Genomic DNA, 23195 nt, shown 5'->3' on the forward strand with positions numbered 1-23195 from the left:
CTCTTTTATATTGCCTGCTTTGAGTGAATACGGATATGGCCACGAAGCGTAGAGATGTGCCCTTTCTTTACCTTTGTCAAAGCTCCTAGGCACAGCCCAGATGTTTCCATTGTTTCCCAATCGCAAACTCTCCTCCCTCTTGCCGCTGGCAGGACTGTTCTGCATAATCTACCTAATTCTCTGAGGATTAGCAGCTGGAGGCTGCAAAAGCGGGTCTCCTTGGTTCCCCCGGGGGAAATGCACACCCCACCCTAGGAGCAGGCGGGTGCCTAATGACATCATTAAACCCGAGGTGAACGCATCCGGGGTCGCGACCTCAGCCGATGCCAAACCTGCCCCTGCCCCTGCCACAGCCACAGCCACAGCCCCTGCCCCTGCACGAGGCGGCGTGACGCCCGCCCTCCTTTCCACTCGCCCGCCCTCCTTTCCACTCGGCTGGCTGCTTCCTAACGGGGACTCGGCTCCTGACTCCCTGCTCCTTGTTGGCTCAAGTTTTGCTCTCTCCCCCCCCCCTCTTCTTCTCTCCCTAGAATTCCTTTAATGAGCAAAACTGGGACAATCGCAGGTGGGCTTTTTTAAAGTGAAAGCTGCATGAAACGGACCCTTTCACCTCGTCCGGGGGTCTGCTTAGTCACACAAAGGCTTTCCCCCAGAACAATGTCAGCAGTCTCTTCAACAGAATAGAGAAATGGCACTTCAACACCGACCCCACCGCCCCCTCCAGAAAAAATAAATAAAAGACGTAGGAAAAGTCAGCAAGCGCAAAGTCAGCCATGTGCGGGGCCTGTTTCTTAGAGGGAGAAGAAGCCGGAACTGAAGGATCAACAAAGGGGAGGAAGGGCCTCGTTCGGAGACTGGAGCGCGGGGTGTGGAGGGAGGACCGCAGTCGTTAACATCGATGACACAACTTTCACTCTTCTGCTTTTCCGCCATTTTCATCACGGAGGCTTTAACCAAGAAATCACATACAGGAATATATCTTTCTAGCCAGAAAAAAAACAAACGAACAAAAAAACAAAACAAAAAACCACTAGCAGCGGGACGTCCTCCTCAGGCCTGCCGGCCGGCCGCGACCCACATGGCGGGAAGAGGAAGGGGGTGCGGGACCCGAGGGCCGGCCAAGATGGCCACCGTCGCGGGGCTGCGGGCCACGCGCCGCCTGCCACCCGGGCATCCAGACGCGGGGCGGCCGGGGACGCACGGCCAAGGGCCAGAGGACAAAACCTGTCACGATTCCCGCCGCCACCGCTGGGGGACGCGACTTCGCGGACAGAGAGCCCGGCCAACGGTCGGGAGGGAGGTGCCATGTCACGGCACAGGGGAGCAGCCCCATCGGTTCCCGGTCGCCTTTCCTCTAGCGCCCCACGGGGAGGGCGCGGTGACCCCGTACGGCCGTGTCCCCACTCACGCCCGGTCAGGGGCGCTTCCTGCCGCCCGTGCGCGCCGCGGGGGAACCTCGCCCAGTGGTTCGGCCCGAGCGCCCGCGCGCGCCGCCCCGGCGCCCCCCGCGCGAGTGGCGCAGCGGCGCGCGGCGCCGGGGGCGGGGCCGGCGGGCGCGCGCCGGGCGCTCGCTATAAGTATTGGGCCGCGCCGCCCGCCGCCCAGTCCGCTCCGCACCGCCGGCCCGCGCCCTGTGGAACTCGGCCTTCTCCTTGCGCACGTCGCCGCCGTCGTCGCCGCGCCGCTCCTTCCTCAACGTCGCTGTCACTCACCGCCGCCGCCACCGCCACCATGAACGGGCAGCTCAACGGCTTCCACGATGCGTTCATCGAGGAGGGCACCTTCCTCTTCACCTCCGAGTCCGTGGGAGAAGGACACTCAGGTGAGGCGCCCGGGCCTGGCGCGGAGAGAGCGCGGGGCGGGGCGGGGCGAGGCGGGCCGTGGGGAGGGGGCCTGGCCCGGCCGGACCCGCAGACGGCGGCTCCCACAGGGGTGGCCCTAGCTCGCCGGGCGGTGAGAAGAGCGGCGGCGGCTGCGCGCCTTCCTCGTGGCGCCGCCGGTGCCCGGCGCGTGTACGCCGCTCCCCTCCCCCCTTCCTCTCCTCTCCTTTCCTCCTTCCTTCCCTCCCGGCCGCGCGCTCCGGCACGGAGAAGATTCCAGAAAAGCGAGAAGGGCGGGGGGCCGTGGCAGCTCGTGCTCTGCCCGGGGAGGGCACCATTTCCTCCTCTTCGCCATCCGGAGAGCGCACAGTGGGCGTCCCGCCCGGAGCGCGCCGCGCGCCCGGCCCTCGGGAGCGCGCGCCCCGCATTGCAGCCGCAACCACGTGTCCGCCGCGTGTGGCATCGGGGCCGGGGGAGCGGCCCGGCGCCCGTCCCCGGGGACGCGCGCGCTCTCCCGCGAATTCCTTGGCTTGGGTCGCTCCTCGCGGAGAAGGTGGACTTGCCCTTAGGCAGTATATGGTCTCCCCTCGGAGGCAACCGTCTCCAAGTAAATATAGCGCGCGTTGAAGGTTTGCCTTATTTGGGCCATGTTTGAAAAGGATGGGAAGCATAAATTAAAGCGCTAGCTGCCATTGTGTGTGTTTTTTTTTCTTCTAATATATTTTATTGCTTTTTTTTTTTATAGAGAGAGCTAGAGACATCAACCAGCTGCCTCCTGCACACCCCCCACCGGGGATGTGCCCACAACCAGTGTGCATGCCCTAGACCGGAATCGAACCTGGGATCTTTCGGTCCCGACGCTCTATCCACTAAGCCAAACCGGTTGTGGCTGCCATTGCGTTTTAAAGTACCTTTGGTGCTTTTACCGTTAGGCAGGGTTTACTTGACGCTTCCCTATCTGGGCTTTGTCCGCTGGTCCGCCATTACGGGGATCAGTTTACAGGTGAACCAGTGAAGCTATTTCAAGGAACTTGGCAATCAGTACTCAGAAACACCACCTGGTAAAGATTATTATTTTGCCGGACTACTGCTGCCCTGAGGTGTTGACCACGATGACACAGTTATCCAGTGGGGTGGTTTCAGGTCCCATTTCTCTAGTAAGTCTATTGTGCCTTTGGTTAAATTCCACAAGCACAACCTAGTATAGGAGAGGACAAAAACCCAAGGTCCTGATGAGTGAAGGTCAGGTATTTAAGTCACAGGCGTTTCTTTCTTTTTTTTTATATATATATATATATATATATATATATATATATATTGATTTTTTACAGAGAGGAAGGGAGAGAGAGAGCTAGAAACGTCGATGAGAGAGAAACACCGACAACATACATGCCCCTGACCGGAATCGAACCTGTGACCTTTCAGTCCGCAGACCGACGCTCTACCACTGAGCCAAACAGGTTTCGGCAAGTCACAGGCATTTCTAAGTTTGTAAGATTTAGTCGTGAGCTTTGGCCTTGAAATTCAGGAAAGGGGTATTGGGGGTGTTTTGTTCCTCCCTCTCCCAGTTTTTAATAAAGAGAAAATCAACAAGGATTCAGAATACATTTGGGCATTTCCCAGTATGTTCAGCTCTTGTTTCTGGACCACTCATAATAAAACTAAATAATTTGCCATTTTATTCCCTTTGTTCATAAAGTGCCCTTGCTTTCATTGTTTTAATTCTTTAATTGACATTTTTCATTGTCCTAATTGGTATTCTTCATAATCAGAAAAATGATTTTTTTAAAAAAACAACAATTTACCTTTTCTGGTTGGTTGGATTTACAATGCAAACTTTAAATTTGGGGAATAAAATGTTAAGTATTTGAAAATGAAAATCGATACTCCAAAGCTCTTTCCTAGATTTGCCTGTGAATTTGAAGATAAATCACTATTTCTGCCTTTCACTTGATTAATCTCGATTATGTGGCTATTCTGTTTAACAATGGAATTTATTTTGCTTGGTAACTTAATTTCTCAAAATGTCTGGTATACAGGAGAGACCCACTGACGTCCACAATGGGTATAAAATACATATGCAGTAACAAGTTTAAGTGTATTAATAAACACGCTGGATATTCTGCTGGCTTATCTGAATTGGTGAGCTGTGGTACAGCTATATTAAGACCATGGTGTCAAGTTTTCAAGTAACATTACATCCAGCATTTATTCTTCAGGCCAATGACTTTTGGTAAAACTGCTTTAATTATACAGCGGTTAAGATCTCCATATTTGGGATGCTACTGAATTGTACACTTGAAAATGTTTAAATTGGTAGGTCTTCTGTAGGTTTCAACCACAATTATAAAAGGAAGCTCTAGCAACGGATCTTTACAGCTGTGGGTTATAAGAAAAGGAGGCATGGCCCTCACTGGTCTGGCTCAGTGGATAGAGCATCTGCTGGGTGGCTGGGTTGTGGGCTTGATCCCCAGTAGGGGGTGTGCAGGAGGCAGCCAATCAATGATTCTCTCACATCATTGATGTTTCTATCTCCCTGTCCCTTTCTCTCTCTGAAATCAATAAAAATGTTTAAAAAGAAAAGGAGCCATAATAATGCTTATATTAACAGTAAAAGAAATTGAGCTTAGGAATTTTTTTTTTTTTCCAGATAAGATTTGTGATCAGATCAGTGATGCTGTCCTTGATGCTCACCTTCTACAGGATCCTGATGCCAAAGTGGCTTGTGGTAGGTTCACGCCATTGCTTATCAACTGATGAGAAAGTTAGCATTATGAAAATTTATAAAAGTGACATTTGAGTGTAAACCTCTCTTTTATTAGAAACTGTTGCTAAAACTGGAATGATCCTTCTTGCTGGGGAAATTACATCCAGAGCTGCTATCGACTACCAGAGAGTGGTTCGTGAAACCATTAAACACATTGGATATGACGATTCTTCCAAAGGTGTGTTTTAATGAGTTGGCTTTTCTAAGTTCTTCCCCCCCCAAAAAAAAATATTTTTTTCAACTCTAGCTCTATTCTTTAGGGTGTGTTAATCTTTAACTCCAGTTGTATAGTTTTACTATCCTTTGGTTCCAGCTCTATTTCATTCTCCAAAAGTACTAACTTTTAAGTATATTTGCCTTCTTTAACAGTACAGGTGACTCTTGAACAACATATAGGGAGTTAGGGCACTGACCTGACCAATGGCATCAGACCCCCTCACCCCCAAATAACTATCACCTATATACAGCCAAGTGGCAGATGTATTATTCAAGGATCACTGTGTTGCTATGGGCTTTTATGTTTGGTTTTGTTATAGGGTTTGACTACAAGACTTGTAATGTGCTAGTGGCCTTGGAGCAACAGTCACCAGATATTGCTCAAGGTGTCCACCTTGACCGGAATGAGGAAGACATTGGTGCTGGAGATCAGGTATTGACATAGGCACTATTTGCATATCTTCTAACATTAAATTCTGAGGTTTGGGTTGATGACATTGGTGACTTTGCTTTTTTAGGGTTTGATGTTTGGTTATGCCACTGATGAGACCGAAGAATGCATGCCTTTAACTATAGTCTTAGCACACAAGCTCAATGCCAAACTGGCTGAACTTCGCCGTAATGGCACTTTGCCTTGGTTACGCCCAGATTCTAAGACTCAAGTAAGTGGTAACACATGCTTATTACACTGGCCCAGAATATTAGTGATGTTCAATTAAAGCTAATTTTAAAAAGAATAGCATTTGTCTTTGTAACTTAGGGTAGAAAACCAAAAACAAAACTATTGTAGTAGACTGATATTCTGATGTCCTGTGTTGCCTTCAAGGTGACTGTGCAGTATATGCAGGATCGAGGTGCTGTGATTCCCATCAGAGTCCACACAATCGTTATATCTGTTCAGCATGATGAAGTTGTTTGTCTTGATGAGATGAGGGATGCCCTAAAGGAGAAAGTCATCAAAGCAGTTGTACCTGCAAAATACCTTGATGAGGATACAATCTATCATCTACAGCCAAGTGGCAGATTTGTTATTGGTGGGCCTCAGGTAAGGCATTAATGTCAGTCCAGTTCATTTTTCTGTGATGGTTACTGGTAAAAATTTGGCTACTACCACCTTATTTCTAGTTTTTGAATCCTACATGTGAATCTTCTGAGGATATTTGTTGAGTGATACAGAATATTCATATAACAAAGTTGATCTAGGACCACTTACTGGAAAGGATAAGATATAAACTGACTTAGAATCCTTAATAATTTCAGGGTGATGCTGGTTTGACTGGCCGGAAAATCATTGTGGATACTTACGGCGGTTGGGGAGCTCATGGAGGAGGTGCCTTTTCAGGAAAGGATTATACCAAGGTGGATCGTTCGGCAGCTTATGCTGCTCGTTGGGTGGCAAAATCCCTTGTGAAAGAAGGTCTATGCAGAAGGGTTCTTGTGCAGGTATACACTTTTTATGTAATGAGTGGTTAAAAGGCATGTTAGCGGGAGGGCACTCGGTAGTTATCTACTTGTCTTTTTTTATACAAATGTACTACACAAGTGTGTGAGTCTTGACTGATTCTTATATTTGAATCCTTCTAGGTCTCTTACGCAATTGGAGTTTCTCACCCATTGTCTATCTCCATTTTCCATTATGGCACTTCTCAGAAGAGTGAGAGAGAGCTATTAGAGATTGTGAAGAAGAATTTTGACCTCCGCCCTGGTGTCATTGTCAGGTAAAGATGGTAAAGCCTATTGCTAGTGAAAACTATTAAGGGGTGTGGGTGTTGTATACCAGAGATATATTTTGATCTGAGATGGTGAAGGAAGACTACTAAAGCGGGGAATACTTGAATTCCTAGAATGTGTTAGTGTTACCTTTTAAGTTGCCTTCAGGACAGGCTTATATTAAGGAAAAATCCAAAAGTGTAGTGCTCCATGGCTTGACCACCCTAGAGAGTCCTCCATACTTGATACTGGGCTTTGTGCTCATCTTACCTAAGATGTTTACTTAAGAGAAATTAGTATAGATAAACGGGATATTCAAGGCTATTGATACAATAACCATGGTAGGGGGTGGATATGTGACTTTGGTAAGTATTTCATGATCTCAGATGAGCTTTTGGTTCTTGAAATTTCTCAGAATAATGACAAGTTTTCGTATTTGTTGAGCCAGGGACCGAAAAACAATAGTTACTAATAAGGACTGTGCAAGGAGTTTGGACACCAGGGAAGTAACAAACACTTTTGCAACAAACTTTTTTCCTAGCATACACCAGAGAACTGAACTCATTTGCCAGGAGTCTTGAAAATGAGTCTTGCTGATTGTTTTGCTTAATTTTTAATTAATTGCTACATATTAAGTTACGGACTTGTATATTCCAGGGATCTGGATCTGAAGAAGCCAATTTATCAGAGGACTGCAGCCTATGGCCACTTTGGTAGGGACAGCTTCCCATGGGAAGTGCCCAGAAAGCTTAAATATTAAAAGTGTTAGCCTTTTTTCCCCAGACTTGTTGGCGTAGGCTACAGAGAAGCCTTCAAGCTCTGAGGGAAAGGGCCCTTCTTCCTAAAATTTCCTGTCCTCTTTCAGCTCCTGAGCAGTTGCAGTCACTCTAGTCAATGACATGAATTTTAGCTTGTGTGGGGGACTGACTGTAAGTTCGCTTGCTATTCTGTCCCTAGGTTTTTTTTTGTTCACCATTATAATGAATTTAGTGAGCATAGGTGATCCATGTAACTGCCTAGAAACAAACCAACAGCACTGTAGTAAATAATGCTTTGAAATTGAACCTTTGTGCCCTATCATCCAACCCCCTAAAATTCTAATTGCATTGACTTTCTCACCAAATGCTGAAAATGTCCTTGTAATGTGCACGTAAAGTACTAGTAGTACCATTATTATAGCTTCTGTCTGGCAATGCCACAGCCCTGTCAGCATGAATTTGTAATGTCTCCAACTCTATTATGGATGTGAAGCTTTTCCTTATCCTCCCTATAACATGATCCATTTCTAATTATGTAGCTTTTTGTCAGGGAGTGTTCCCTATTCAATCATTCTTGCATGTAACGCAAGTTCCAGATGGAGCTCTAGCCTGACGGGAAAAAAAGGCAGTTACCATTAAACCATCTCCCTGGTGCTTATGCTCTTAATTGCCATCTCTTAAACAGCACCAAATCAAATCTTTCTACTTACTCGGCTGTCTTGGAGGACGTACGTAATAAGGTTTTATTTAGTAAACCAATCCTATGCATGGTTTCAGCACTAGCCAAACCACCAACTCCTAGCTCTAGAAAAACAGGCACTTGGCACCCTTGTGATATACAGAGAAGTCATAGGGCAGTACCTGAGGGTCTGTAGGTTGCACACTTTGGTACCAGATAACTTTTTTTTTTTTCTTTCTAAGAAAGACTAAGTACTCCACACTGCACAATAATTCCTCCCAAGGTTTTAACTTTGTTTTGTTTTCAAAACCAGGTCCAATGAGCTTTCTGAACAGCTGGTGTAGCTACAGAGAAACCAGCTTCCTTCAGACAGCAGTGCTTTTGGCGGGGAGGAGGAAAATCCCTTCATACTTGAACATTTTCTAATTGCTTATTTATTGTATTCTGAGGTATGGCGTAAGTACAGAGAAGCCATCGCCTCAGATGGCAGCTTTTAAAAGATTTTTTTTTTTTCCTCAACACCATGATTCCTTTAATATGTTTCCAGCATTCCCAGGTAGGCCAAGGTGTCCTACAGAAAAACCTTGGGTTAGACCTACAGGGGTTCTGGCTGGTGTTAACAAGGGAGGGCAGAGCTGGTGCAGCTGGCCATGGAGAAAGCTGACTTGGCTGGTGTGGTACAGAGAAGCCAGCTTGTTTACATGCTTATTCCATGACTGCTTGCCCTAAGCAGAAAGTGCCTTTCAGGATCTATTTTTGGAGGTTTATTACGTATGTCTGGTTCTCAATTCCAACAGTTTAATGAAGATCTAAATAAAATGCTAGGTTCTACCTTAACTGTGTCCATCATTTCTTAAAAGTGTTTGATATGAATGTGATCTGAGAAAATACTCTGACCTTAATTAATTGTAATTCCACCCATTGTTCAAGGCAATCATCTCAATCCTGACTGCAGGCCTTCAATATGTTTATAAATTCATCTATCCCAGCACTAAGGAAGTTCAAGGTTTGGTTTTTTAAGCACTGCCTTTTTTGGCTAAGGAAAGTCAAAATTTCATGTGTGTCTATTACAGCAGCCGTTGCTACACTGCCAGTGTTTTGCATTATCTAAGATGGAGGGCATAAAACAAACTAAAACAGGCTCCCTTACATAACTCCCATAAACGCAAAAAGCCTCTTCAGATTCCTATCAGCCTAAAAAGGTACTAACAGGTCTTTAAAAGAGAAGTGGCCTACTGCAAACTTGGAAAGTGAGGGGGATACCTGTATTAAGGAAGTGGTAATGTTCAGTCTTGAAAATCTATAAACCCATTTTCAAATAGGTGTTGGAGGTTGCAAAGTTGAAAAGTTTCTAAACAGTAAACAGCTTCCAAGTTAGGATAATAAATGAACTACACTTTATTTAAAAACAGTGAAGGTACAAATTTCCAATGGTTACTATAAATTTGTGGCAGTTTATAAAAGGAACTTATTCCACATATCTTTGAACTATTTTTGTCTAGGAGCTGAAGTATAGATGGGCATGCGCCAGCTGGCACATGTTTACACAGCACATGTGGGAAGTCAAGTAGTGGTTCAATTTTTACTTCGACCTGCTGCAAATGTGAGACTCAAGGAATGCTTACACTTGCTTACCTGGAGGTTTAAATTTTTAGAAATGGGTGTTTCTATAATTTGCTCAGAAAAGAGCTTCAACTTTCACTACAGGGAAAAGCTCCAGAAGGTTTAGAACGCTTAGATAATGCACTGCAGTCTGAAGACATAGATATGTTGGCCAAGTAAAGGGGATCTGAAGAGTGGACCCTGCAGGATGGAGGGGCAGCAAATAACTGCCTTCCAGACAGCTAGGAAGATGTGTAAGGAGGTGCTTTTCCCTGGGGGGTGGGAGGGAAGGATTTTACAGGCGGGAAGGCAAAGGGGTATGAGTCTAGGGAGAAGAGTGGAGCAAAGGCATGGAAAGGGTAGAAGAGAATGTCCAAAAGTTCATTTGCCTTTCTGCAAAGTTTTAAAGTGACATTAATTGGGGGGGGGGGGGGGGGGGGGCAGTCCAAATGCTGGCCATAGAAGACTAAAATGCCTCTGGCTAAATGGACATTGATAACACTCCCCAAAACGGCCAGATTTTAGACTGGATTCCTCCTGAAATCTGAATAACCCAGATTTATTACATTGGACAATGTATACCAGTGTTAGGATGACCTCCCTTTCCCTCTATCCCATCCTAGCACTTCCACTGGGAAAACAAGTCAGGGAATAGCAGCACCCTTGTGGGTGTCCCCTCCCAAAGGAGAAAGCTGCTATCCGCAAAGGGGAGAGGTTGGTGGATCCGGGAACAGAAGATAGAACTTACTGGCAAAGGACATAGTGCCAAGGTACATTGCGTCAGAGTTGTGCAGTTTCCCCCACACCATTCTTGTTCAATATCTGTGGTGCCCTGGCTGGTGTTGCTCAGTGGCTAGTGCGTTGGCCTGCACACACCAAATGGTCATGGCTTTGGTTCCCAGGCTCGCACCCTCCTTGCACTCTCTAGACTGGTCACCAACTGGTAGGTCGGAAAGGTTGGTGACTGCTGCTCAAAACATCAATTCTAGGGAGGCAACCAATCCGTTAATGGCCCTGTGGCACAGCCATTGCATACAATGCCTTGTATGAAGCAAAGGGACTGACTCACTGCCAGGCCCCACGTGGCCAAACCTGTACAACTGCATGGTAGCCCTGCTCTTATCTCCCTGTAACATGAAATTAATAGATTTAAATAAGAGGTAGAACTGACAGGACTTGAAATTATAAGAAATGTGAGGAAAAGACTTGAGACTGATGACTTAGAAGGTGAAAAAAATCTAGTTGCCATTTACTAATAAAGGAGGAGCAGGTCTTGAGTTGGAAATGAAGCTAAGTTCTATTCAGGATAGGGTTTGAAAGCTCTGGGCTATCCAGTTAGAGACCTACATACAGGTCTAGGGCACAGGGAAGAAATCTAAGCATAGCCGAAACCAGTTTGGCTCAGTGGATAGGGTGTCTGCCTGCAGACTGAAGGGTCCCAGGTTCAATTCCAGTCAAGGACATGTACCTTGGTTGCGGGCACATGCCCAATAGGGGTGTGCAGGAGGCAGCTGATCGATGTTTCTCTCTTATCGATGTTTCAAACTCTCGATCCCTTTTCCTTCCTCTCTGTAAAAAAATCAATAAAATATATATTTTTAAAAAAAGAAATCTAAGCATAGCATCACTGGAAACCATAGACTAGTGTGTTCAGTAAAAAAGTGCCTAGGAAAGAACCCTGAGCCCACTGTCCAAGGGGGTTAGGTGGGGTGGGGCACAGGAAGATTGATAACAGATGCAATCTTTTACCAAAGTACTGGGACTGCCATTCTGTTACCAGACCATGAGCTCTTTTTTTAAAAACTGCATTCTCACTTCCTAGCCTAGCGCCAGGCCTTTGAACATTAATGGACCTGAGGAGTTTCCTTGTATATCCAAACTTAATTCCCTTACCCCTCACCAAGTTTGATTAATACTTTGCCTTCTCATTAAGTGCTAGAATAATGCTAAATGTTAAGCTTGTTTTTAGAAAAATACTAATACCAATCATCTAAATTTCCTTATATTTTAACTTTCTGTTATCCTCTCATAACTTCTAGTGAAAAACTTACAGGAAAAATAGATATGAGAAACTATTAAGAAGGAACCAGAATTATAGCGAAGAGAAAATTTATGCATTCAGAACCTGATCACCATCCTAAATCATCATACCTATAATTAAAACAAGTTTTAAGTTACATTATTTCAGAATGATTGTGATTCTCAAAATTACAAGAGACAGGGTGAAGGACCTTAAGTCAGTCATGAGGTTCAAACCATCAATCCATCCCTTACTAGGTTTATGTCTTTGAGCAAATTATAGTACCTCTCAATGTCAGTTTCTCCAATTGTAAAATAAGACTAATGACCATTAAGGACTAAATGTAACGTAGGCACTGTGTAAAGCACTGTGCACATGGCAAGCACTTGATGATACTTACCGTAGCTACTATTTTCATCATGGTACATAAAATCTCTTTCCCCAAGGAGCCAGTCACTTTACACCTGACTGTCCCCTTTATAGTAGAAGGACCTTTTCACGTTGCTTTTAACCCCCTCCTGGCCTCTAACCCTTGGATTTATAAAGTTTATCCTTGCTTTACTTTGTTGGCTCCTTCCTCTAAGATAACATCTCTGAATTTAAAAGAGCTATAGACAAGGAAGAAAAATATAAATATCTGTAAAAGTTTTTTCACATCTCCACTGCACAGGTAATGGTCCTGTGACTGGCTGTACCCCCACCTCAGAACTCTGAGTGGATATGCTCAGAATTTGGTTCAGGAGGATTAGAATTTGAAGAATCTGTATTTGAAGGATTCAACTCTCCAAGTGGCTCAAAGGGTCGCAAGTTTGCATAAGTCACCTCTTGGGCCAGTTGCTCCAGGGAAGGGCGACCTAATGCCAGATTTCGAAGTGAGATACAAGTCATCAGGAAGCTGAAAAAGAGGAAAAAGGCCACCCAATCCAAACTCCTGTTTCAACATGGGAATTCCTACCAAAGCCCTTATGGGACACCTGGTCCTACCTTCTCTCACAGACACAAATGAGAACTGTCTCCCAGGGGCCCCCTTATCCCAGGTGGAGGCACCCCACTCCTTATACAGTCTGGTAGGATTCCAGGGTGGGGCAGGAATAACCCATGGGGAGGCTGGAGGCAAACGGGCAGAGCAAGACAGCAGGCTGTCAGACACACATCATTTACACCTTCATTAAGTCCTTTCCTGGGACAGAGTCCCTACTGTTACTCTCACCAGAGAAGTTACCAAACCTGCAAATATCTGATGGCAACAAGTATTGTGGGTAAAACTTACCTGCGGCGAAAAATATAGAGCTTTCGCATCAAGAATCGGAAGAATCGCTCATGGAAAGGGGAGTTTCGCCGGCGTTCGATCTCCTGGAGCCTTTGCTGGCGTTTAAGAAAGGTCTGAACCAGAGGTGTTGGCTCAGGACCTCCTTTTACTTCCCCTTCTAGCAGAGGTTGCAGCTCGGGGGGTAGAGGTCCTGTTTCTGCTCAAAATCAGCAAAAAAAGAGGAATCACTGAGAGAGAGAGAGGGCATTCTCTCTCCTACATCTCCCCTTTCACCAGCTAGAGTAGGGGTGTCGAACTCAATCAGAGAAGGGGCCAAAATCTAAAATCCAGCCTAAATCGCGGGCCGAATGGTTTACTGAACAGTCATAAACTGTCATTGTGATGGAAACGCAGCGGAGTGCAGTGATGACAGCGCGGTGCGGGCCACATTGCAAGGCCTGGCGGGACGAATTTGGCCCACGGGCCTTGTGTTTGACACATGTGAGCTAGAGGCTTCAAGTTCCATTTTGGATGGCTACATCCTCATTTACAACCCTAACTTCTTGTTCTCGGGGGTTACCTCAGCCTGAATCTTTATTTACTCACCACTTCCATTCTCCACCTTCTCTTTCAGTTCTTGTAGATATGCCAGTTCTTGCTCCAGTGCAACTTCCGTCGTGTTGACATAGACGTACATGTAGCAGGAAGGACTGGGTGACACTGTGTACACCTTATGGTACTCGCCAACAGGCAACTGAGCAGGGGATAGAAATGAATATATTTCACTCTTTAAACTTTTCCTAATCGGCCTATGGGTTCCTAATACCACCCACTCCCCACCCACTGGGCATCTTTTTTCTTACTGTGTTCTGGAGTCCAAAGGAACGGACCTCCAGAATCTTAGATGAAGCAATTCACAGTCCCAGGGATCTTTACTTTTTTGAGCCCCCGCACAATGTTACTGCTGTGGTGAAACATTGAGTCTATAATAACTCCACTCATCTAAATTCCAGCAAGATACCTGCATTTTTTCTCCCTCCTGAAGAGTGTAGTTCTTCTGTTCTGCCACCAGCTCCACAATCACCTCCCCCTGCAGCAGCTGGATGCTAGTGTTGCCCAGGTCTTCATTCACAAAATTCTCTAGGTGCAGCCCTGACAGGGACAACCAAGTTCCCAAAAGCCCATCGTGAGTGAACTCACTTCCAGCCAGAACAGGCACTACCACCCCTCAGACTTCAAAAACATTCCTCCCACCATGAGGACCCCTCCCCTCTCCACCACATGCAAGGAACCTGACCAAGGAAGCAAGGAGGAGGGACAGCAAAGCCTCTGAGCTTTCTTCCATACCAGGGAAATCGGCAATGAAGACCACCATAGTATAGTTGTCCAAGCTGCTCTTGATCTCCTGTAACTTGGCCCTCCAGGGAGACAGGTCCATCAGCAGTGGCTGCAGCCAGGGGGTGGGCTGGAAGGGGGACCAGGCAGCCTGCACGATGTCCACATGAGGGTCAAAAAGCCTTAGGAAAGAAAACCATGTTTTAAAAAGGCCATAGCCACCTACCCATTAAAATGTCCAGTTCTGTTTCTCTCATCACCATTCCCAAGAGAGAGGGAACAGGGTTTCCAGAAAGAAAACGTGGCCTGTGTGAGCACGTTATGACCAGTCTGAGGCACAGAGGGGCAAGAGATTCTGCAGCACTGGGAAGAATGAGGATTAGTGGCCATCTGAGAATGGTGTTAAGTTTCTAGCAGAACAAGTCATATTACCTTTTCTTCTGGGTGATGGGGCCCCCTGCTGGAAGCAATCAGCTATGCCCACAACCAGTTCTACAGGGACATGCACCAGAGGACAGACAGCCTTTCAAGCAAGACAGCACTGGGGAGCGTGGCCTTATCATCTTGGCAAAAGGAGCTGAATTTCATTTTTCCCCCTTCCCTGCTCCCCTTGCCCACCTCTGCTGGAAGCGTTCATTGATGGATACCCAGATATCAAAGTAGATCTGGGGCTCAGTAACATTGTACTTGGGAAGCAGGCGGCTCAGGCAAGTGGCATATTGCTTCAGCATGTCTGCATGATCCTTCCATCGCCGGCTCTGTGTGAATACCTGTCCCAAACCCCCATATTAGTCCCACCTCATCGTATTGCCTCCTGGATGAGTCATGCACTGCCAATGGGACAAAGAGATCTGGTGGTTTGACCAGGAAAAAAAACACCTTGTTTTTGGGGAAGAATTTTTCCTTGCTGGGCTAGTGGTTTACTTACCTTTCTTAAATCTGATCTCAGTTTAAGGAGGTGACTGACACTGCCCTATTTCAACCCACACAAAAGAAGGTTGAACCTGGCCCAAGAAAGGGGAGTGGCCCAAATTTGTTTTATTTTACAATTGTGTTTAGGACCAAACCAGACCCCAAAGCTCAAGGAAGCTCTGAAGAACAATACATTGTCGGCATCAGAAATCTCACCCCGGGGTTAAGGTAGCCCAGCTCGCCAGTGCGGCCATCACGGTAGGTGATTTTCACGTGCTGGTGGGAGCGGGAGTGCACCATCATGTCCCAGGAATAGCCGTAGAGTCCATTTGTCCAGTTGTTATAGCCCTGAGATGGCAGGGCAGAGGAAATCAGTTCTTAGGCTAATCCCATCCTCTATCAACAAAGGGCTACATGACCAGCTATTCTTTCCCTGAGGCTATCACTCTGCACTCTCCACGCTAACCCCAGCCTACACATACCTGGGTGAGGAAGTGGGAATAGGGCAGGAAGAGCTGCTCCAGGAGATAGATGAGGGTGAAGGCAGTGCCTAGCTGATGGCGCAGCCCTGGCTTCTGACTGCCTTTGGCCCGGCTCCTCTTATACACGCAGGAAGCACTGGGCTGAGGGGCAGCCTTGAGGGGCAGCAGTTCTTGCAGCCTTTTGGGGCAGTGAGACACCAGCTTCCGAGGCCACTCAGGGGAGCAGAAGAGAGGGCTGCTGGCCAGCATGACATAGGGGAACATACCTAGAAAAGCAAGGAGAAAAGAAGCATTTCAGGAGTTCGGTTTGGGGAGATGTGGGTAATCCCCTTGACCCCTTTCCCTTAAGAAACCTCTCAAGTATCCCACTTCTGATAAAAGAAGTTCTTAAGTAAAAGATACTTACTTCCCAGAGATTCCTTACTACACAGCATACTAGCTAAGCCCAGAAGTCCCAATTCTCTCTTCCCAGCTTATTTCCACGCCACAGTGACTGCAGCAGGCTCAGTGTGGCTGCTACTCCCATCATCTCCCAGTCCCAAGCAACGCCTCTGGCAAGCCCCTCTGTGGTTTTCTGTTTCCTACCGGATGGCAGGTACTCACCAATGCTGAAAAGCTGGGAGTTCATGCAGTGGAAGTAGGACACGAAGAGGAGGCCCACGGATCTTGAGGCGTCGAAGAAGAGCAGGAAACCAGCCGAGAGGTCAAGGAGCAGTCCGCACCAGTGCACCACCAGCAGACTGGTCATCTCTTCGGACAATACGAGTCTGCGAGCACCGGGGACAGGGGTCAGGCACCCGCCCACTGGGAGCCTGGCTGACACGGCACACTCACAGCAAATGCACCCCTGCTACCCTGTCCCTGCCAAAGGAGCCTCTCCAGCGGGTGGGTAGGACTCTGCACAAAGACACCCCAGAGGTTTACCAACCACTGTGCATTTCCACGCACATTAGGTGTCCAGCTGTTTTCAACTGTCAGAAGCAAGGGCAAATTAGGGCCAATCTGATGGAGAAGTGTGGGTGCTGTGGAAGGGAGGCTCCGCATAGAGGTTACAAATTAGAAAAAATTTTAAAAGGTGAATGCTAGCCCTAGCCAGTTTTGCTCGGTGGTTAGAGCGTCGGCCTGTGAACTGAAAGGTCCCAGGTTCAATTCCGGTCAACGGCACGTGACCGGGGTGTGAGCTCAATCCCCAGTGGGGGACTTGCAGGAGGCAGCCGATCCATGATTCTCTCTCATCATGGATGTTTCTATCTCTCTCTCCTTCTTCCTTCCTCTCTGAAATATATATATATTTGTGTGTGTGTGTGTGTGTGTGTGTATATATATGTATGTATGTATTTTTTTTTTAAGGTGAATGCTTGACCAATATGATTCTGAAGTCAAACTACAGGAACTGAGAAATACCAGGGAAGAGAAAAAAGAACGAAGCAAAAAAAGAGAGAAGAAATGGGAGGAAGACAGAACTTCTGCCTTGAGGAAAGTTGGTAGCACTGGTTCTGTCAGGGCAGGGACACTGTCCATCTTCTCAGTGCACTAGCTGAGGGGTCCTGGAGAGGCAGGGGTAGCAACCAACTCATTCACCAAGTCACCTAGTTCTAGCTCTTTCCTCTCCTTTTTCTTTTTTTAATGTTTGTATTGATCTCAGAAAGAAAGGGAGAGGAAGAGAGAGAGAGAAACATCGATGGGATTGAATCATCAATAGGCTGCCTCCTGCACAATTCTTACTAGGGATCAAGCCCACAACCTGGGCATGTGCTCTGACCAGGAATTGAACCGGAGACTTCGTGGTGTATAGGTTGATACTCAACCACTGAGCCACATCTGCCGGCCGGGCTTTCCCCTTCCTTTTAAATTTATTTCCCTCCATTGCCACCCACAGCATAAGTTTCACAGGAGCAGCCTTCTGCTGAATGGGAAGATGAGTGGATAGAGGAAAGTATGTTGCAAATTCAGGCAAAGAAGGAACAGCAGCCATTACTGCAGACAGGACAGAGGTGAGTCACCCCCTCTATACCGGTGCTTCAGTGAGGCCTCTGCCCTGATGGCCACTCACTTGAAGGGACTGAAGAGCCAGTGCCGGGACAGGTTCTCCATGGAATAGCCTTCCACCCAGTCTGCATCCAGCTTTTTCACACCCGCAATGAAGTACACAATGAAAATCTGCAAACGCAAAATGCAAAACAAATGTTTAAAGATAAAGAGTACTGGAGACCATTATACTAAGTGAAATAAGCCAAGTCAGAGAAAGATAAATATCACATGATCTCAATCATTTGTGGAATATAATGAACAACATGCTAGTAAAGTGATGAACAAAAAACAGAACCAGAGATACAGAAGCATCGAACAGATTGTCCAACCTATGAGGGAAGAGGGTAAAGGGGTAAGAGATCAACCAAAGAACGTGTATGTATGCATATGAGCATAACCAATGGACACAGACAGTAGCAGGGTGAGGGCACGTGCTGGGGGGTGGCAGTGGCCAGGGAGAGGTCAATGGAGGGAAAAGGAGACTCATGTAATACTTCAAACAATAAACAAATTTAAATTTATAAAGAAAGAGAGAAAGTTCTCATTTCAGTTGAGGGACCAAGGAAGATTAGTTCCATTCTTCTATTCACTCATCTCAGATATTCACTCATCCAACAAGTATCTACTGACATCCTACCAATGCCAGGCACAGTATTAGGGACCAAGGAGAGTCATAAAGCATAGATATTATCCTCTCTCATGAGGATTGTAACCTGGCAGGGACAAAGCCCTATTTCCTTCCATGACAAGGTGAGATAGCCCAGAGATTACGGTTTTGGAAACAACAGAAAAGCCAGCCTAGCCTTCCAGTAAAAGGGAAGAAAGAGAAGATCTAGGGAGGCAGAGTAGAGTGCAATCTGCCGTGGGATCGCCACGCTGACAATGGCTGTCGAAGGACACCTCCCTCTTTCCTAAGACCTTGTACCTGGCCACGCAGCACAGCGTAGTTCCAGAGAGGCACGTGGGCATTCCGCTTCCGGGTATTCAGCAGACCATCCACAGACCTACACCAAGTAAGGTAAGGATTGAGGAGAGCTGAGTCCAGCCACATTTCTACCTTCCTTTTAAATGTGATAATCTATAACAGGACAATTCCCATACCCTCTCTGGTCCTCTGGACTATTTTGACGCCCTTTAGAATTATATGAGAAAACTGGAACAGTGATTATTTTAACTCATAACAGAAATTTAACTAGTGAGTTATAACAGTAAAAAGTTCAGTGTTTATCGTTAGTTACTTAGCAAATTAGTTAGTCCTAATGGGAAAAGTCAGTAAAAAGACTACAATGCTAGAATATGACTGAATTTAGCAAAGAATTCGTTTAAGGAAGTGTTTAAAAAGTTTGAGGTTTATATAAATAGATTAAAAATTTTTTCAATATCCAAGACAAACTGACACCTGTAGATCTGGATGCCAGGATCTAGTGCCAGAGGGTCCCCACTAACAGCCTACCTTGGGTGAGAACGGATAAACGCAGGCTCTAAGACTAGATGTGCTCTGGGGAAGCAGAAGCAAAGCAGCTTTTCAAGAAGACAATGAATGAGCCGAGAAGCTGGGGAAGGGCAGCTTACACTGGTCAAGAGCACTGGAGTCTACAGCTAAGGAGACCTCGATTCTCACTTGTGCCTCTTGCTGCTGTGTGGCCTTAGGCAAATCTTTTACTTCCCTAAGCCTTCATGTCTTCATCTATAAAATGTGGAAAGCACTATGGACCTCATGGGGTTACACTGAGGAAAAATTAGTGTTGAGCATGGTATTTGGAAATCCATCAGTAAGTAAGTGGCATGTTTTTTTGTTTTTGTTTTTTGTTTTTTAATTTTTTAGCCGAAACCGGTTTGGCTCAGTGGATAGAGAGACAGCCTGCGGACTGAAGGGTCCCGGGTTCGATTCCGGTCAAGGGCATGTACCCTGGTTGTGGGCACATCCCCAGTAGGGCGTGTGCAAGAGGCAGCTGATCGATGATTCTCTCTCTTCGACGTTTCTAACTCTCTATCCCTCTCTCTTCCTCTCTGTAAAAAATGAATAAAATATATTTTTTTAAATTTTTTTCAGGAGTATTATGCCAAAACTGTTTCTTAATGAACAGAGCTGGCCATCCTGAATGAGTAATGGTTTACAAAAGGAGTATTTGTGTGTGTGTATTAACAAATGAAACTTCATGACTGATAAATCACTGATTCAATGCTTGAGATTTTTTTACTTATACTTATCTTACTGAGATCTCATATTTGCTTATCACTTAATAACGGGAAAGATCCTCAAAGGTCGTCTGCCCTGCCACCTGGTTTGCAGATCCCTTCTCCACCTCCCCTGAACGATGGCCACCTAATCCGGAGGTGGAGGAGGTTACCTCCTCTCAGGACAGGGCTGATGAGCAGCCCTGGGGGCCTCTCCTTCTGACACGACTCTGCCTCACAGCAACTTCTGCTCTGAGCTCTATCTCTGCACCTCTGGGCTCACTCAGGGAAAGTCTGCTCCCTCTTCCACATGACCACCCTTGCAGTATCTGAAAACAGCTATGTCTGGCTTTAGTCTTCTCTTCTTCTCTCTAAGAAGATTACAGGAAGTGCACAGATCAAGGCACCTAGGGAGATACGGAAAGAGTGAAGGGGTGGGAATGGAGCCATTTTGCTTTTTGTCATCCCAAGTGCCACAACTGACTCTTTCCCCTCCCAAATCCACCCAAATTAAAGTGTGACCTCTTATCTCTGGTAAACATCCTAACCCAGCCGACCCCTCCCCTCTTTTTCCCTAGATTCATACCAGTAGCGGTTTGCATCCATGAATGTCAGCTGAAAAGCTAACAAACCATACAGATAGGAGTGGTTGTTCCATGACGTCTTGTCCAGGAGAAACACATACCAGTACGGCAGCAGGAATAACACACAGCTCATCCGGTAGCACAGGCCCAGCATCATGCCCAGTGCCCCTGGGATTTGTGGGGGGGGGGGGGGAGAGAAATAAGAGGTCAAAGGTCACCACCAGCCCAGCTCCCCTGGGACAGGCTGTGGGTGGGATTAAGAAAAGTCATCAGCCGAAACCGGTTTGGCTCAGTGGTAGAGCGTCCGTCTGCGGACTGAAAGGTCCCGGGTTCGATTCTGGTCAAGGGCATGTACATTGGTTGCGGGCACATCCCCAGTAGGGGGTGTGCAGGAGGCAGCTGGTCGATGTTTCTCTCTCATCCACGTTTCTAGCTCTCTATCCCTCTCTCCTCCTCTCTGTAAAAAATCAATAAAATATAATAAATAAAAAAAGAAAGAAAGAAAAGTCATCAGACATTTTATAATCAGGTACAACTAAATCAAAATTAAATGTTATGTTAATATTTTTAGAAAGAGCTTTGGGGTCACAGCTCAGATGACACACAGGTCAGGAAGATGAAATTATGAGTCACAAGGGAAGTGAATAAGGAACCCAAGACCATTTGTATTTCTCTGTTTGAGATAGGCCAATCAATATTCCCTGTCCCCCTCACCCAGAAACATGACGGTGTAGACAAGATACATCCAGTCAAGCGGCAGCGGCTGCAGGACATCCAGCAAGGGGAAGCGGCACACATCCAGCCCATCCAGGTACCGTCGGTCCAGGGAGCTGAGCCCCCGCTCCTGGGGGATATCGAGCACCATCAACAGCCCTGAGAGGCAGTTAGACAGGGCCATGAGGCCTCAGCAAAGGGAGCAGTAGAATATGTTTGAGTACAGTTGACTGAATCTATCTCCAAGGTCAGACTTCTTTCCTAACCAGGCTTCACCATTTATTCATTCATCCAACAAGCATTACTGAGTACCTCCTCTGATAGGCACTATGCCAGTTGTGTGATCAGCTACTATACCTCACTATGCCAATTCCCCATTTGGAAAAGGGGTCTCATAATAGTTTACAGGGTTACAGAGAGGATTAAGTGAGAGAAACATACAAAAGGCTCTAAAAGCTGTTCAGGTTTTGATAGTTAATATTTGCAAAGATCTGTCACACTGGGCTACAGAAAGTGCTCAAGGATGGGGTTTGCTTCTCAACCTTTCCCACCTCCTGGTACACCCAGAAAACAGCAGTATTTGGCCAACACATTGGGGTAAACAGAAGGGGCCACTCAGGTCAGGAAGCAGCTCCAGCGCAGGCAGTGTTTCGCAACCTCAGGACCATTGACATTTGGGGCTGGTTAATTATTTGCTGGGAGGGACTAGCCTGTGCATCAATAAGCAGCATCTCTGGCTCCTATGTAGATGCCAGTAGCCACCTATCCCCGCCCCCCACATAAGACAAAAATGTCCCGGGACATTGCCAAGTGTCTCCACTCCCCTACCCCCTGCCAACAAAAAAGCCTGAGGTTGAGAACCACTGAGCTATCAGGATTAATATCTCAGCATATCATAATCCATGCCAAGTGGGAGCTCTGGGTTAGGGAGTTACAACCAACATGTCTGCTATTTCTCTAAAGTCTAGTCCCTAATGTAATTACTGAACACCTTCATGACATAAGGAAAGCGAATCCCTGTTCCTCTGCCTCTATATTTCCTATAGCCTCAGATCAAAGCATTTCTGGCCTCCAAATGCTAATCAGAGGAGACAAAGCTGGGTCTGATCCTAAACTCCACAAATAACCTCTTCCAGGACACTGATGTCTCCCGCTGTGAGAAACGGGGAGGAAAGTCCGCTACGTAAGTAACCAAGAAATAGACAAGGTTGGGAGGCAGTGATACTCCCAAAGTTCATAAGCCCCTGATGCAAGCAATCAGGTATATAAGAGGCCTCTCTATGGGACAAGGGAAAAGCAAAGGCTAAGGATCGGAGCAGACTCTAATCCCAGTTTCCGAGTTCTGAAAGCAGGCACTTGACGGTGTCCATCTCCAATCACCTTCACATTGTCACTCTCCCGCCCCAATCACACTGGCCCCTCCCAGAAATCGAACTTACCAAAGAGAAATCGGAAGACAGCCAGGCTTGCAGGATCCATTGGCCGATTTAGCAGGGCCACCAGCCTCCCCCAGCTGGATACATCTGTCCACTCAAAGCCCAAGAGTTTCCCCATGCGGCTGGCCTGACCAGGGCCCGGGGTATGTGCAGTCTTGTCTTTCCGAACTTTATCTGTAACCAACAAACGGAGAAAGGTGTGTGCACGTATGGGGTGGAGGTGCTTTAAAATCCTTCACAAATCATCAGCCGCAACAATCCGAGGGCTTCTGCCTCCCTCATCTCTACCTTCTGTCCCGCTGACCTCCACCAGGAACACCCTGCAGGGCAGCCCCTCCTCCAGGGCGCGCCAAGGCCCCACACCTCCTCAGACTACAGCACCCCCAAACTGCAGGCTGCAACCTGTCTGGAAGCCCCATCCCCAGGACTCACAGGGCAGCCCGTCCTCCGGTCCCCGCCACTCCCAGACCAGCGCCCCTCTCCCCCTCCGCCGCAGGGGGGGGGGGGGGGCTCTGAGCCTACCTGAGGCGGGCGCGGCCCGCGGGGACGGGGCAGACATCGCCATCGTCCTGCGAAGGTAAGGCACCCACAGCAGCCACCCGCGGGTGAGGGGCAGCTCCCCTAGGCCCCGCCTCCCCGACACGTCAGCGGGGGAGCAGCCGGCCGGAAAGCGCTGGGACTGTCGTGAAAGGCCGTAAGCCG

The 23195-nt window shown here is 47.1% G+C and overlaps 2 protein-coding genes across 4 annotated transcripts; one reads left to right on the top strand and one right to left on the bottom strand.

Moving 5' to 3' along the window:
- The first annotated feature begins 1591 nt into the window (after positions 1 to 1591).
- MAT2A (methionine adenosyltransferase 2A) lies at positions 1592 to 20283 on the top strand. 2 transcript variants are annotated; one of them, XM_045580959.1, is made up of 9 exons: positions 1592 to 1822; positions 4471 to 4548; positions 4643 to 4765; positions 5124 to 5236; positions 5322 to 5465; positions 5630 to 5848; positions 6064 to 6246; positions 6388 to 6521; positions 19827 to 20283. In XM_045580959.1, exons 1-9 carry the CDS (start codon positions 1732 to 1734, stop codon positions 19894 to 19896), a joined length of 1155 nt encoding a protein of 384 aa, XP_045436915.1. In that variant the 5' UTR covers positions 1592 to 1731; the 3' UTR covers positions 19897 to 20283. The 2 variants fall into 2 exon arrangements, with proteins under 2 accessions (XP_045436915.1, XP_036291778.1); XM_036435885.2 differs by lacking the exon at positions 19827 to 20283 and adding an exon at positions 7171 to 8787 and having other exon boundaries at positions 1593 to 1822.
- GGCX (gamma-glutamyl carboxylase) lies at positions 11537 to 23159 on the bottom strand. 2 transcript variants are annotated; one of them, XM_036435882.2, is made up of 15 exons: positions 23016 to 23159; positions 22497 to 22667; positions 21058 to 21216; positions 20346 to 20511; positions 18507 to 18585; positions 17604 to 17710; positions 16154 to 16317; positions 15551 to 15816; positions 15285 to 15416; positions 14775 to 14926; positions 14169 to 14338; positions 13843 to 13973; positions 13428 to 13575; positions 12843 to 13038; positions 11537 to 12467 (listed from the first exon to the last, which is right to left on the bottom strand). In XM_036435882.2, the coding sequence occupies exons 1-15, from the start codon at positions 23056 to 23058 to the stop codon at positions 12275 to 12277; spliced, it is 2277 nt and encodes a 758-aa protein (XP_036291775.1). In that variant the 5' UTR covers positions 23059 to 23159; the 3' UTR covers positions 11537 to 12274. The 2 variants fall into 2 exon arrangements, with proteins under 2 accessions (XP_036291775.1, XP_036291777.1); XM_036435884.2 differs by lacking the exon at positions 12843 to 13038 and having other exon boundaries at positions 12329 to 12467.
- Between the last annotated feature and the right edge of the window lie 36 nt (positions 23160 to 23195).

The sequence above is a fragment of the Pipistrellus kuhlii genome, unplaced genomic scaffold, assembly GCF_014108245.1.
Source record: "Pipistrellus kuhlii isolate mPipKuh1 unplaced genomic scaffold, mPipKuh1.p scaffold_m20_p_13, whole genome shotgun sequence".
Classification (NCBI taxonomy): Eukaryota; Metazoa; Chordata; class Mammalia; order Chiroptera; family Vespertilionidae; genus Pipistrellus; species Pipistrellus kuhlii.